General features: G+C 44.4%; 1 protein-coding gene and 23 non-coding genes across 26 annotated transcripts in view; all 24 read right to left on the bottom strand.

Annotated features, from left to right (window-relative positions):
* LOC148898821 (multiple C2 and transmembrane domain-containing protein 1-like) overlaps window positions 1-8155 on the bottom strand; it is a 117859-nt gene extending 109704 nt beyond the window's left edge. For all 3 annotated transcript variants that reach the window (XM_088993702.1, XM_088993703.1, XM_088993704.1), the window contains exons 1-3: window positions 7951-8155; window positions 6073-6186; window positions 249-941 (exon numbers count right to left, since the gene is read on the bottom strand). In XM_088993702.1, coding sequence (XP_088849828.1) covers window positions 249-941; window positions 6073-6156 — 777 coding nt within the window. In that variant the 5' untranslated portion in view covers window positions 6157-6186; window positions 7951-8155. The remainder of the gene's footprint in view (window positions 1-248; window positions 942-6072; window positions 6187-7950) is intronic.
* Window positions 8156-8548: 393 nt separating this feature from the next.
* Window positions 8549-8622, bottom strand: trnai-aau (transfer RNA isoleucine (anticodon AAU)). The gene has a single exon. It is a non-coding gene; the product is annotated as a tRNA-Ile (tRNA).
* Window positions 8623-8715: 93 nt separating this feature from the next.
* trnai-aau (transfer RNA isoleucine (anticodon AAU)) lies at window positions 8716-8789 on the bottom strand. The gene has a single exon. It is a non-coding gene; the product is annotated as a tRNA-Ile (tRNA).
* Window positions 8790-8881: 92 nt separating this feature from the next.
* Window positions 8882-8955, bottom strand: trnai-aau (transfer RNA isoleucine (anticodon AAU)). Its single transcript has one exon. It is a non-coding gene; the product is annotated as a tRNA-Ile (tRNA).
* A 92-nt stretch (window positions 8956-9047) lies between these two features.
* trnai-aau (transfer RNA isoleucine (anticodon AAU)) lies at window positions 9048-9121 on the bottom strand. The gene has a single exon. It is a non-coding gene; the product is annotated as a tRNA-Ile (tRNA).
* Window positions 9122-9213: 92 nt separating this feature from the next.
* trnai-aau (transfer RNA isoleucine (anticodon AAU)) lies at window positions 9214-9287 on the bottom strand. Its single transcript has one exon. It is a non-coding gene; the product is annotated as a tRNA-Ile (tRNA).
* Window positions 9288-9379: 92 nt separating this feature from the next.
* trnai-aau (transfer RNA isoleucine (anticodon AAU)) lies at window positions 9380-9453 on the bottom strand. The gene has a single exon. It is a non-coding gene; the product is annotated as a tRNA-Ile (tRNA).
* Window positions 9454-9545: 92 nt separating this feature from the next.
* Window positions 9546-9619, bottom strand: trnai-aau (transfer RNA isoleucine (anticodon AAU)). Its single transcript has one exon. It is a non-coding gene; the product is annotated as a tRNA-Ile (tRNA).
* A 92-nt stretch (window positions 9620-9711) lies between these two features.
* On the bottom strand, window positions 9712-9785 carry trnai-aau (transfer RNA isoleucine (anticodon AAU)). Its single transcript has one exon. It is a non-coding gene; the product is annotated as a tRNA-Ile (tRNA).
* Window positions 9786-9877: 92 nt separating this feature from the next.
* Window positions 9878-9951, bottom strand: trnai-aau (transfer RNA isoleucine (anticodon AAU)). Its single transcript has one exon. It is a non-coding gene; the product is annotated as a tRNA-Ile (tRNA).
* A 92-nt stretch (window positions 9952-10043) lies between these two features.
* Window positions 10044-10117, bottom strand: trnai-aau (transfer RNA isoleucine (anticodon AAU)). Its single transcript has one exon. It is a non-coding gene; the product is annotated as a tRNA-Ile (tRNA).
* A 92-nt stretch (window positions 10118-10209) lies between these two features.
* trnai-aau (transfer RNA isoleucine (anticodon AAU)) lies at window positions 10210-10283 on the bottom strand. The gene has a single exon. It is a non-coding gene; the product is annotated as a tRNA-Ile (tRNA).
* Window positions 10284-10375: 92 nt separating this feature from the next.
* On the bottom strand, window positions 10376-10449 carry trnai-aau (transfer RNA isoleucine (anticodon AAU)). Its single transcript has one exon. It is a non-coding gene; the product is annotated as a tRNA-Ile (tRNA).
* Window positions 10450-10541: 92 nt separating this feature from the next.
* trnai-aau (transfer RNA isoleucine (anticodon AAU)) lies at window positions 10542-10615 on the bottom strand. Its single transcript has one exon. It is a non-coding gene; the product is annotated as a tRNA-Ile (tRNA).
* A 252-nt stretch (window positions 10616-10867) lies between these two features.
* trnai-aau (transfer RNA isoleucine (anticodon AAU)) lies at window positions 10868-10941 on the bottom strand. Its single transcript has one exon. It is a non-coding gene; the product is annotated as a tRNA-Ile (tRNA).
* Window positions 10942-11033: 92 nt separating this feature from the next.
* On the bottom strand, window positions 11034-11107 carry trnai-aau (transfer RNA isoleucine (anticodon AAU)). Its single transcript has one exon. It is a non-coding gene; the product is annotated as a tRNA-Ile (tRNA).
* Window positions 11108-11199: 92 nt separating this feature from the next.
* On the bottom strand, window positions 11200-11273 carry trnai-aau (transfer RNA isoleucine (anticodon AAU)). The gene has a single exon. It is a non-coding gene; the product is annotated as a tRNA-Ile (tRNA).
* Window positions 11274-11364: 91 nt separating this feature from the next.
* Window positions 11365-11438, bottom strand: trnai-aau (transfer RNA isoleucine (anticodon AAU)). Its single transcript has one exon. It is a non-coding gene; the product is annotated as a tRNA-Ile (tRNA).
* Window positions 11439-11690: 252 nt separating this feature from the next.
* On the bottom strand, window positions 11691-11764 carry trnai-aau (transfer RNA isoleucine (anticodon AAU)). Its single transcript has one exon. It is a non-coding gene; the product is annotated as a tRNA-Ile (tRNA).
* A 92-nt stretch (window positions 11765-11856) lies between these two features.
* Window positions 11857-11930, bottom strand: trnai-aau (transfer RNA isoleucine (anticodon AAU)). Its single transcript has one exon. It is a non-coding gene; the product is annotated as a tRNA-Ile (tRNA).
* Window positions 11931-12021: 91 nt separating this feature from the next.
* trnai-aau (transfer RNA isoleucine (anticodon AAU)) lies at window positions 12022-12095 on the bottom strand. The gene has a single exon. It is a non-coding gene; the product is annotated as a tRNA-Ile (tRNA).
* Window positions 12096-12374: 279 nt separating this feature from the next.
* trnai-aau (transfer RNA isoleucine (anticodon AAU)) lies at window positions 12375-12448 on the bottom strand. Its single transcript has one exon. It is a non-coding gene; the product is annotated as a tRNA-Ile (tRNA).
* A 91-nt stretch (window positions 12449-12539) lies between these two features.
* Window positions 12540-12613, bottom strand: trnai-aau (transfer RNA isoleucine (anticodon AAU)). Its single transcript has one exon. It is a non-coding gene; the product is annotated as a tRNA-Ile (tRNA).
* A 91-nt stretch (window positions 12614-12704) lies between these two features.
* trnai-aau (transfer RNA isoleucine (anticodon AAU)) lies at window positions 12705-12778 on the bottom strand. Its single transcript has one exon. It is a non-coding gene; the product is annotated as a tRNA-Ile (tRNA).
* Between the last annotated feature and the right edge of the window lie 45 nt (window positions 12779-12823).

Raw genomic sequence — 12823 nt, 5'->3', positions numbered from 1 at the left:
CACGTGTCTTGAATACAGTGGCCCACTCATGTGGATAATATAATGTACAGTACGTTATATGCCACTGACGTTGCAGTCAAGAGGCCCACGCTACGTTAAAGCCGCCTATAGGAGGAGCGTAAATCATGCATGGAGTAAGCGCTCTGCATCATTATCACCATGAAACACGTCATTGCATATTCAGGTCAAATGCAATATGCACAACCGTTAACATTTCACGTCAAGAACACTCATGGAGTTGTACTCACAGCATCACTTGGCTTCTGCCGCAGTTGCCCCTCTTCCCGCAGAACCACGGCCGGATCCACCACCAGCTTCTCGAAACACGCCGAGCCCAGCGATGAGCTCTTCTGCTGGGACGCGACGAGTTGCGAGATGTACACCTTGGGGCTTCCGTGGGTGGTTAGTTCGGGTTTGCTCCCGGAAGCCGAGCCGAGATGAAGCCCATCGGCTCCTCGGCTGGTCCCGGCCGCCGCGTCGCCGCCACCTCCGCCGAGGTGCTTGTCCCCCCCGCTCCCGAGAGACAGAGGCGGAGAGGAGCAGCGTAGATTCGGCTGCGAGGACGAGAAGACTCGGTCCAAGTGTTTCTTTTTCCTCTTGAACATCCACAGTCCGGACTCCTTCTTGGCGCTTTCTGCTCCGCCGCTAGCGCGACGCTCGGAGCCCACTTTGGGACTGAGCCACGGTTTGGTTTTCTCCTGGAAAGTCTTCCACATCCGCCGCTGGTAGGACTCTTGTCCCTTGGACGTGCCTTCATCGTTGGCTGCTTTTTGCTCCATGGTGCCCGAGCAGCATCCACCCAGCCTGAAGCGTCTGTGCGTGTGTGGGTAGGTGTGTACGTGTACACTGTCGTGCGCTTCAACGCTAATCCGGTTTGGACCAATATACGAGAGTGAAGAGGAGGAGGAGGTTGAAAGTTGTCTTGTAGTAGATTGCGTATGCTAGAACGTTGTACAAAAACAAATTGGCTTTAATCCAGAATGATTGTTATCGAAGTTGAACCACAAAGAATGGCGTGAAATACACCGTGTAAGATTTCAACAGCGGCGGACTGTAAAGGCTTGCAAAGCCTTCCCTACTGGCCTAAAAATATCTGAATCGCGGACGGATGTGAATTATATTTTGTCTATGAATTCTTATTAAATACAGAGTCTTTACTGGAAAATAGCAGACCTCCAAATACTGTCTTTCAGTGTTTCCAGGCCCTCAGGTTTTATTACTCGTCCAATATCCCCCTAAGGGGCTGGTTGCGCTACTTCCTGGTGTGTGTTTTGGTATTTAAGCATTTAGCCAATCACATTTCAGACATCATTTGTTACCAGGGTAAAAAATCTATCTGGACACCTTCACAATCATTTTTGCGGGCACTGGAGAATCAAATGTGTCCACCCAACTGTTGCTCTAAGCAATCAGATCTATCTTAGATGTGTGCCCCCAGATGAGCACCTCAGTGCGTAGGGGGGGGGGGACGAACAGGCGATCCTTGGGACAGCCCCTGGGGATGGTGGTGGTTCCCTGGACTTGTTGGACTTTTCTCTCAACCTCCCACCTCAGGGCGCCCAGGATGCGCTGGGCCGGCAGGATGTTGGCGGTAGTCTCCTCCCTTTCTGCCGGCTCATGGATACGGGATAGGGCGTCGGGCTTGGTGTTCTGTGACCCTGGGCAGTAGGTGAGAGAAAAGTCAAAACGGGTGAGGAAGAGTGACCATCGGGCCTGCCGTGAGTTAAGTCTCTTGGCCGACCGGATGGCCGCCAGGTTCTTGTGATCCGTGTAGACGGTGAAGGGGTGTTTAGCTCCCTCAAGCCAGTGTCTCCATTCCTGCAGGGCCAGGACGACCGCCAGCAGTTCCCGATTGCCGACGTCGTAATTGGCTTCGGCGGGGCTGAGCCGGCGGGAGAAGAAGGCGCAGGGGCGTAGCTTCTGGTCGGTGGGAGAGCGCTGGGAAAGGACGGCCCCTACTCCGGACTCGGATGCGTCAACCTCGACCGTGAACGGGAGATCCGGGTCGGGATGACGCAGAACGGGGGGGTTGGTGAAGGCACGACGGAGGCGGTTGAAAGCCCCCTCAGCATCGGGAGTCCACCTGAAAGGGAGCTTGGTGGACGTGAGGTTAGTGAGGGGGAGTGCCTTCTGACTATACCCGCGAATGAAACGGCGGTAGAAGTTGGCAAACCCCAAAAACCGCTGAAGCTGCTTGCGCGTCTTTGGGATCGGCCATTCCACCACCGCCTTGGTTTTGGCGGGGTCGGCCCTGAGCTGCCCCTGCTCCACCACAAACCCCAGGAACGACAGAGAGCGGACATGGAAGTCACACTTCTCTGCCTTCACATAGAGCCGGTTTTGCAGGAGCCGCGCCAGGACCCGTCGGACGTGTTGCCGGTGTTCTTCTGCAGAGCGAGAAAAAATAAGAATGTCATCGAGGTAAACAAAAACAAAAACATTGAGGAAGTCCCTGAGCACATCATTAATAAAATTCTGGAATACGGCCGGCGCGTTCGTGAGCCCGAACGGCATCACCAGGTATTCAAAGTGCCCTAAAGGCGTCTTGAAGGCTGTTTTCCATTCATCCCCCTCACGGATTCGGACCAAATGGTAGGCGCTGCGAAGATCCAATTTAGAAAAAATGGTGGCGGACTGAAGGGGCGCAAAGGCCGAATCCATGAGGGGCGAGCGCTCGAGTGCTTCGAGTTGGCAAACCAAGACTTGACATCAGAGTTTTGGCAAACTATGATTGGCTAGTGACTAGCCAATCATAGTTTGCGAAAACTGCTATGATCACAAACCAGAGCATACTGGCCAGAGCTAGCATACTGCATCGGTACCAAGCTGCATAAGCCAATATATTATGTTGATTTAATCGCAGTTTTGTCAAGTCACAATGGCTGAAGGAGGAGAAGAAATGGATTTCGTTAGAGATTTACTGTTCAAGCCAATTTCAAGATGGACTTTAAGAAAAAATGAACATCACTAAGAAAAGTCGGTCAGTTAATTCCTGGCTTATGGTAGCCCCTAGTGGACTTGTAGTCAATCAGACCACACTTTTTTCAGTCTGGATTGATTCAGACGTAGCACTACTGAAGGCCTTGTGATGAAATCCACAGCCTACCACTGGATTTCAATGTCCAATATCATGTACACGCGTCCATCTATCCGTCTATTTTTCTTTGTGCTTGTTTTCTTTTGAGTTGCGGATGAGCCGATATGCACCCCAGCTGACTATAAAATAAAAGGACAGGAGCAAGCTGGACTAAGTTGTGGTATTTTTCGCAAAAACAAGCAAGCCAACGTGCTTTGGAACATTTTAAAAAGGGCGTGTGCGCCGTTGTGGATGTGAACAGTGCTTACACAATTCCAGATTTCATGTTTGTGCTCCACTGCCACCCATGTATGTTTTAGAGGGGTGGCGGAGTTTCGATTTGTTCACTATGTTCATGCCCTGTAATTTGAATTAACAAATATGTAAAACAAAACAAAAATAAATAAATACATAAATAAAAACTAAATAAATAAACAATCAAATAAATAAACAAATGAATAAATAAATACATACATATTATACATAAATACATACATATTAATAAAGACACATAAATAAAATAAAACTAAATAAGTAAAGACAAACAAATAAAATACATATATAAATAAATACATATGTATAAATAAATGAAAAAATAAATACAGAAAAATAAATGTAAAAAATAATAAAGACAAACAAATAAAATAAATATGTCAATAACTACAGATAAATAAATTAATATTTATAAATAAATGAATAAACAAATAAATGTAAAAACAAATAAATACATACATACATACATACATACATACATACATACATACATACAATTTCAGACTTTGCAACACAATTTCCACCAGAATGATATGGGAAGATATATATTTTTTTGGACGCGCCCACCCCCAGATGCTCTTGCACTGTTCTAAGTCTGGATGTGCTCTTTTCTTCAAATAGGCCAACCTGCAGTGAATGTTCTCACCCACACACAGCCAGCGCATGAGAGCAGCACTTTCTGTTTTCGTTGGCTGCGCCTCTGCAATGTGCACCATCAACCATTTCATCCCCCCCCCCCCCCCCCCCCCCCCCCCCCTTTTTTTTTGCAGCGGGTTCATCAGCGTCGCCCATTAACACTCTGCCAGCAGGGACACATTGAACCACTGTGATCAAAGTGACAAATTAAACGACAACCAACACCATTTTTTTTTGTTTCCTAACTGACATCAGAAAAACGTTTTATAGCATTTAAAATACCTAAAAGACGCAGGTTGATATTTTTAGTCAAACGCAAAACACCAATAAAAATGACTTAAAGTGTCCCAAAACTGCCACAAAATGAGCTCAGAAATGGCGAGATTCAGAAAGCCCCGCCCCCTTGTTCGTGAGGTCACGCCAGGATACACCATCACAAACTGCCCTGCTCGAGACTTCCTGAATATTCAGTGCAAGTCTTAAAATGTAAAATATAGCTACATGCGGTGGAATCTTTATAAAATGCGCTCAATAGAAGTCATTTGAAGTGATTTTAAAAATTATGGACGCAACTTGTCCGGCGGTGTCGGTTGTCCTTTAACTTCAAATGTATGCTAACCTGACGCACGGCTAAGAGACGAGAAACACATTCAAGGACTTGTTTGCAGTTTACTTTCACGTTGCCATAATGGGACATGTCACCTTGGCCTTGACTTGAGTGGAATGATGATAAGAGCGAAAAGTGCGCCATTATGGTCCCCCTTGCGTGGCTGTGTGACTATTCCGCTTTTACAAAGCTAGCAGCGCTTATTTTTGAACCGCATTCTTATTGTGGTATTAAATTGAAGCCTGTTTTCTTGTGGTTGTATTTTTTTGCACATGGGCGATTTGAACAAGTGAGCAAAACAGCTCCTTTATTGACTTTTGAAGTGGACAAATATAACGGATGAATCAGCAGTGTGCGCGTTTCTTTTTTAATGATCCCTGATCCAGCTGAGCGCTAACATCACGCGAATGAGCGCGCAAGCGGTAAATGTGCTTCTCTAAGTGACCGCAATTGCTTTTAATTCAATTTCACCAGCGGGGCAAGTTGACGCATGAGGTAGGATAATAGAAGGTCAGCTTTGGCGAATTCAAATGATGAAAATAGACTTTCACGCAGCGTGAATTTATTCAGGCTGCCAAAGATCTTAAGAATGAGCTCAATGACGAGGTAGCCTCAAATATGATCTGTTCAAGTGTTTATAATGCTAACAGTTAGCCGCACAGACTCGGAGTGGCGACACATTCCTGTCAACAGAAATGAAATCATTCATTCATTCGTTCGTTTATTTATTTATATGACCGCAGCATTTCACCGTTTTGAATGTTCCGTAAAAAAAACATTTCGCAAGTCGACTGACTAGCATAACACGATAGCATGATGCGCATGCGTGCGTGTGTTTGTATGACTAGTCTTGTGAGGACCACTAACATTGTATACCCAACGTAGTGAGGACATTTTTGACAAGTGAGGACCTTTTGGCCGGTCAACACAAGTTTTTCATTCTAAAGGCTTCTAGAGTGTCTATATATGCATTTGTTAAAGTTTCAGAAATGTCCTCACAAATTCATCCAAAATTATTTTTGGGTGTGTATTTTCTTTTCACTTGGATACACACTTTTTATTCACTGTGTGTGTGTGTTTAAGTGTGTGTGTGCGTGTTTAATCAGAGGAAAAAGTTCATACCACAAAAAGTAAAATGATATTTTAACTAAATTCACTACAGGGGTGAGGACTTTGAATGTAGCCATTCAGAAACCTCACTCCTGCTGTTATTTCAGTTTCAAGTCCACCTTTTATTTCTTTGTTTTTAAAGAAATTGAAGTGGGAAATGGGGTGATATTTAGTGTTCAAATGTAACACTAGTTCTTCTCTAAACTTATCAGCAACGGTGGTCCTCACTCCTTATCTGGAGTTATCCGGACCTCACAAAACCATTGAAACGGGAATGTGTGTGTGTGTGTGCCACAATATCAAGGATGCCTGCATGATCCAGGCATCCACATTATTGAGAGACTGTGCTTGGAAAAATGCTGCCATTCACCTGCTGTTGTTGCGCACGGCGGACATTTTTAGTCAGGACGGCGCCATGTTGCGTTGCCAAATGACATCGGCAGCAGGCTTCCATTCGACGACGGCTTCATCGTACAACCGCTTCCTGAAAGGTTTTGCGAGAAGCACATCGTCACCGTCCAAACCCAGAAGGCACATGGGCCTCCATGCCGTTCAAATCTACTATCCTGATGCCTTCTAAATCTTTAATCTTCTTTAATCTGCAGTCTCCAGCGCAACCCGTCCGATGGAGCACACACACCAACGCTCGTGCACTCAAAATTTGATTTGAATACAGTTGATAGGATGACGGCCCAAAATCTCTCAGATTTCTTTCATCCTTTGATGTATCGAAGAAAATAACCAATCACGTGCAACACATTTTTTTATTTTTTGGGGGGGTGGGGGATGAGAGATCACAACGTTATATAATTTTGACAGAGGAACAATAGAAAGCATTTGCGACCGGATGTTTTCGTGAGACTTAAACCACAAAGTACAAACGTTAAAGGAGAAACATTGTGGGGAAATTGACTTTAAAAGCTTGTGAAGGGAGTGTGTCTCATATGCATTTAGCGCTTCCATCCCAGTGGAATCTTGTCATTTAGGTAATTGACAAACTAACAGAGACATCGTTATTGCAGATGATATTGGCGAGCAATCCAGTGTTGATTTCATGGCATGTTTGCCCATGAATAAAATAAAATTGGAAAAACAATCAATAATAATAATAATAATAAAATAAATAAATAAATAAAGCAAAGTAAATAACAAAAATAAACACAATTAAACAAAAATAAGCAAAGAAATTGAAAATACTAAATTAAAAATTAAAAAGATAAAATAAAACACAATAAAAAAATTAAAAGTTAAAGATGAAAAATGAACAAATTAAAATGTAATATAAAAATAAATGGAAAATTAAGAATTAGAATTTTAAAATAAAATAAAAACAAAAATAAAAAGCAACAAATTGATAAATGTAAAAGAAGAAAAAAGGGTTAAAAATAGAAAATAACGAATAAACATTAAAAAATAAAAATAATTTGGATCATAGAGGCGGTTTCATAAACTCAAATTCACATCACATTGACTCTCATCGAGACAGATCGCAACACGCATTTGTGAGAAAGACTTCCATTTGTACTCACAATGGATCCATTTTGAAGTTTTAGGCCACATTTGGTTACCTAAATCTAAATCTTGCATTCCAACAACAGAGCGATCAATGGCCAGTGAGATCTCGAGTGTTTGTTTGTTTTTTTGCATGAGATAGTGTTTTTTTTTTTTTTTTCCAGAGGTGCAGCTGGTTAAACACAACGGCCTCAAAAGGTACCTGACAAGTGACTGTGACAAGCCAGAAAATAAACCTGAATGCACGTCGTCATGGCGGGGGTTGTGAGAGACACATGAGCACTATGGTATGTTTCACCACTGTCGCCAGGGCCATCACATTTCCCATGAGGCCTGCCATGCAAATAACCCCCTCCCCTCCTTCTCCCCACTTCCACTCCACAGCTCATATGATAGTGCAGACAGCTGGAAAGCAGACAAAAGCCTCCATAGCTAAATTGCTTCACAAGTAACTGCACTGACTTGAAGCTCGCAGCGCTACTCAGCACCAATCCATCACTCTCTTTTTTTTTTTTTTAATGTACAATGAACGTAGATGAAATGGGAAGAGCTTATGCATAATTGATCATACTCAAAGGTATTTGTCTGTCATTGTCGAGTGTGTGTGTGTGTGGGGGGGTGGACATTGTTTGCTTCGCATTGAACGCAGTCGTTTAAGATCTCATTTCACCTCCACAGTTATTACCCAAAAATCGAAGTAAATGTCTTAAAATATTCACAAGATGGTTCGACTTACTTCATTCTTTGACGCCGTTCTGTGTCACGTACAATCCTGACAGGTTCCATTCCTCAAGTGGGCGGCAGGAAGTCAATTTCTGTTCGTCCCTCGGGAAAATATTGAAGCTAAAAATCAACGTAATGCAACGTGATGCTTAGGATTGTGTAACAGATCACAACTTTTGTACTAGATGGGAGATGATATAGTTAATCCGTTACGTACTCATCAGAACACGGAAGTGCCGAGCGGAAACGAAACTCAAATGTCGATTAAACCAGAGAGAGCGCAGCTGCTCCAACATTGGCATGATTTGGCCCCACGCTGTCACCGGACACGTCACTCGCATATTCCGCCTGCGTTAAAATAGAAATATTCTGATAGTCTGGATTTATTTTTGTGGTGCAAAACGGGTTAATCCTCTTGTTGTTGACTTTCAATGTACGTAAATGGAGGACAGGCAGTCTAAAATAGGATTTGGGTCTGCACATTATTATTAGAGTTGTCAGATATCACAAACATACAGCGCTGTTATATGTTTTGGATGGCAACATGTGGGCAGAAGGCAAATCATATAAACACACAAACACTCATTGGTAGGTTGTTTTAAAGGGTTATCTGGCCCGTTCAGGGATCGAACCCGCGACCTTGGCGTCATTAGCACCACGCTCTAACCAACTGAGCTAACCGGCCATAGGTTGACTAGGAAAGTGCGTAAAACAAATTAAAAAACATATTACACAACAAAGAAACGCAGAGCGCAAATAGTCAATTTCAAAAGGCAGTTGGCCCATACGGGGATCGAACCCACGACCTTGGCGTTATTAGCACCACGCTCTAACCAACTGAGCTAACCAGCCATACATTGGCCTGTAAAGCGTGTAAAACAAGTAAAAAACATATTACACGATGAAGAAACACAGAGCGCAAATAATCGATTTCAAAAGGCAGTTGGCCCGTACGGGGATCGAACCCGCGACCTTGGCGTTATTAGCACCACGCTCTAACCAACTGAGCTAACCGGCCATACATTGGCCTGGAAAGTGTGTAAAACAAGTAAAAAACATATTACACAACAAAGAAACGCAGAGCGCAAATAATCGATTTCAAAAGGCAGTTGGCCCGTACGGGGATCGAACCCGCGACCTTGGCGTTATTAGCACCACGCTCTAACCAACTGAGCTAACCGGCCATACATCAAACTGGAAAGTGTGTAAAACAAGTAAAAAACAAATTACACGACGAAGAAACACAGAGCGCAAATAATCGATTTCAAAAGGCAGTTGGCCCGTACGGGGATCGAACCCACGACCTTGGCGTTATTAGCACCACGCTCTAACCAACTGAGCTAACCGGCCATACATTGGCCTGGAAAGTGTGTAAAACAAGTAAAAAACATATTACACGACGAAGAAACACAGAGCGCAAATAATCGATTTCAAAAGGCAGTTGGCCCGTACGGGGATCGAACCCGCGACCTTGGCATTATTAGCACCACGCTCTAACCAACTGAGCTAACCGGCCATACATTGGCCTGGAAAGGGTGTAAAACAAGTAAAAAACATATTACACAACAAAGAAACGCAGAGCGCAAATAGTCAATTTCAAAAGGCAGTTGGCCTGTACGGGGATCGAACACACGACCTTGGCATTATTAGCACCACGCTCTAACCAACTGAGCTAACCGGCCATACATCAAACTGGAAAGTGTGTAAAACAAGTAAAAAACATATTACACGACGAAGAAACACAGAGCGCAAATAATCGATTTCAAAAGGCAGTTGGGCCGTAGGGGGATCGAACCCGCGACCTTGGCGTTATTAGCACCACGCTCTAACCAACTGAGCTAACCGGCCATACATCAAACTGGAAAGTGTGTAAAACAAGTAAAAAACATATTACACGACGAAGAAACACAGAGCGCAAATAATCGATTTCAAAAGGCAGTTGGCCCGTACGGGGATCGAACCCACGACCTTGGCGTTATTAGCACCACGCTCTAACCAACTGAGCTAACCGGCCATACATTGGCCTGGAAAGTGTGTAAAACAAGTAAAAAACATATTACACGACGAAGAAACACAGAGCGCAAATAATCGATTTCAAAAGGCAGTTGGCCCGTACGGGGATCGAACCCGCGACCTTGGCGTTATTAGCACCACGCTCTAACCAACTGAGCTAGCCGGCCATACATCAAACTGGAAAGTGTGTAAAACAAGTAAAAAACATATTACACGACGATGAAAAACAGAGCGCAAAAAATTTATTTCAAAAGGCAGTTGGCCCGTACGGGGATCGAACCCACGACCTTGGCGTTATTAGCACCACGCTCTAACCAACTGAGCTAACCGGCCATACATCAAACTGGAAAGTGTGTAAAACAAGTAAAAAACATATTACACGACGAAGAAACACAGAGCGCAAATAATCGATTTCAAAAGGCAGTTGGCCCGTACGGGGATCGAACCCACGACCTTGGCGTTATTAGCACCACGCTCTAACCAACTGAGCTAACCGGCCATACATTGGCCTGGAAAGTGTGTAAAACAAGTAAAAAACATATTACACGACGAAGAAACACAGAGCGCAAATAATCGATTTCAAAAGGCAGTTGGCCCGTACGGGGATCGAACCCGCGACCTTGGCGTTATTAGCACCACGCTCTAACCAACTGAGCTAACCGGCCATACATCAAACTGGAAAGTGTGTAAAACAAGTAAAAAACATATTACACGACGATGAAAAACAGAGCGCAAATAATTTATTTCAAAAGGCAGTTGGCCCGTACGGGGATCGAACCCCCGACCTTGGCGTTATTAGCACCACGCTCTAACCAACTGGACCGCTCTAACCGAACTGGAAAGTGTGTAAAACAAGTAAAAAACATATTACACAACAAAGAAACGCAGAGCGCAAATAGTCAATTTCAAAAGCCAGTTGGCCTGTACGGGGATCGAACCCACGACCTTGGCGTTATTAGCACCACGCTCTAACCAACTGAGCTAACCGGCCATACATCCAGCAGGAAAGTGTGTAAAACAAGTAAAAAATATATTACACGACGAAGCAACACAGAGCACAAATAATCGATTTCAAAAGGCAGTTGGCCCGTACGGGGATCGAACCCACGACCTTGGCATTATTAGCACCACGCTCTAACCAACTGAGCTAACCGGCCATACATGGACATGGAAAGTGCGTAAAACAAGTAAAAAATATATTACACGACGAAGAAACACAGAGCGCAAATAATCGATTTTAAAAGGCAGTTGGCCCGTACGGGGATCGAACCCGCGACCTTGGCGTTATTAGCACCACGCTCTAACCAACTGAGCTAACCGGCCATACATGGACATGCAAAGGGTGTAAACAAGTAAAAAACATATTACACGACAAAGAAACGCAGAGCGCAAATTATCAATTTCAAAAGGCAGTTGGCCTGTACGGGGATCGAACCCACGACCTTGGCATTATTAGCACCACGCTCTAACCAACTGAGCTAACGGGCCATACATCAAACTGGAAAGTGTGTAAAACAAGTAAAAAACATATTACACGACGATGAAAAACAGAGCGCAAATAATCGATTTCAAAAGGCAGTTGGCCCGTACGGGGATCGAACCCACGACCTTGGCGTTATTAGCACCACGCTCTAACCAACTGGACCGCTCTAACCGAACTGGAAAGTGTGTAAAACAAGTAAAAAACATATTACACAACAAAGAAACGCAGAGCGCAAATAGTCAATTTCAAAAGGCAGTTGGCCTGTACGGGGATCGAACCCACGACCTTGGCGTTATTAGCACCACGCTCTAACCAACTGAGCTAACCGGCCATACATCAAGCAGGAAAGTGTGTAAAACAAGTAAAAAATATATTACACGACGAAGCGACACAGAGCACAAATAATCGATTTCAAAAGGTAGTTGGCCCGTACGGGGATCGAACCCACGACCTTGGCGTTATTAGCACCACGCTCTAACCAACTGAGCTAACCGGCCATACATGGAGCTGCAAAAGGTGTAAACAAGTAAAAAACATATTACACGACAAAGAAACGCAGAGCGCAAATAATCAATTTCAAAAGGCAGTTGGCCCGTACGGGGAACGAACCCACGACCATGGCGTTATTAGCACCACGCTCTAACCAACTGAGCTAACCGGCCATACATGGACATGGAAAGTGCGTAAAACAAGTAAAAAATATATTACACGACGAAGAAACACAGAGCGCAAATTATCAATTTCAAAAGGCAGTTGGCCCGTACGGGGATCGAACCCACAACCTTGGCGTTATTAGCACCACGCTCTAACCAACTGAGCTTATTTTGACTTCAAGATGGCGCCGCGAGAGTTGCTGCCTCTCCAGCAGCTCATGTATTTGGCCTGGAAAGTGTGTAAAAGATGGAGAAACACAGAAGGATTAATCGATTTCAAAAGGTAGTTGGCCCGTACGGGGATCGAACCCGCGACCTTGGCGTTATTAGCACCACGCTCTAACCAACTGAGCTAACCGGCCACATGTTCGCCTGTAAAGGGTGTAAAAGAAGTGGCAAACGTATCACGCGCTGGAGAAACACAGAAGGTTTAATCGATTTCAAAAAGTAGTTTGGCCCGTACGGGGATCGAACCCGCGACCTTGGCGTTATTAGCACCACGCTCTAACCAACTGAGCTAACCGGCCACATGTTCGCCTGTAAAGGGTGTAAAAGAAGTGGCAAACGTATCACGCGCTGGAGAAACACAGAAGGATTAATCGATTTCAAAAAGCAGTTTGGCCCGTACGGGGATCGAACCCGCGACCTTGGCGTTATTAGCACCACGCTCTAACCAACTGAGCTAACCGGCCACGCTAATACAATTTCGGAATTTCACATATCAAACACATCCAAAC

This window comes from Hippocampus bargibanti, linkage group LG04, assembly GCF_051943395.1.
Source record: "Hippocampus bargibanti isolate YZ-2025 linkage group LG04, ASM5194339v1, whole genome shotgun sequence".
NCBI classification, from domain to species: Eukaryota; Metazoa; Chordata; class Actinopteri; order Syngnathiformes; family Syngnathidae; genus Hippocampus; species Hippocampus bargibanti.
This window is presented reverse-complemented; position numbering and strand designations above follow the sequence as displayed.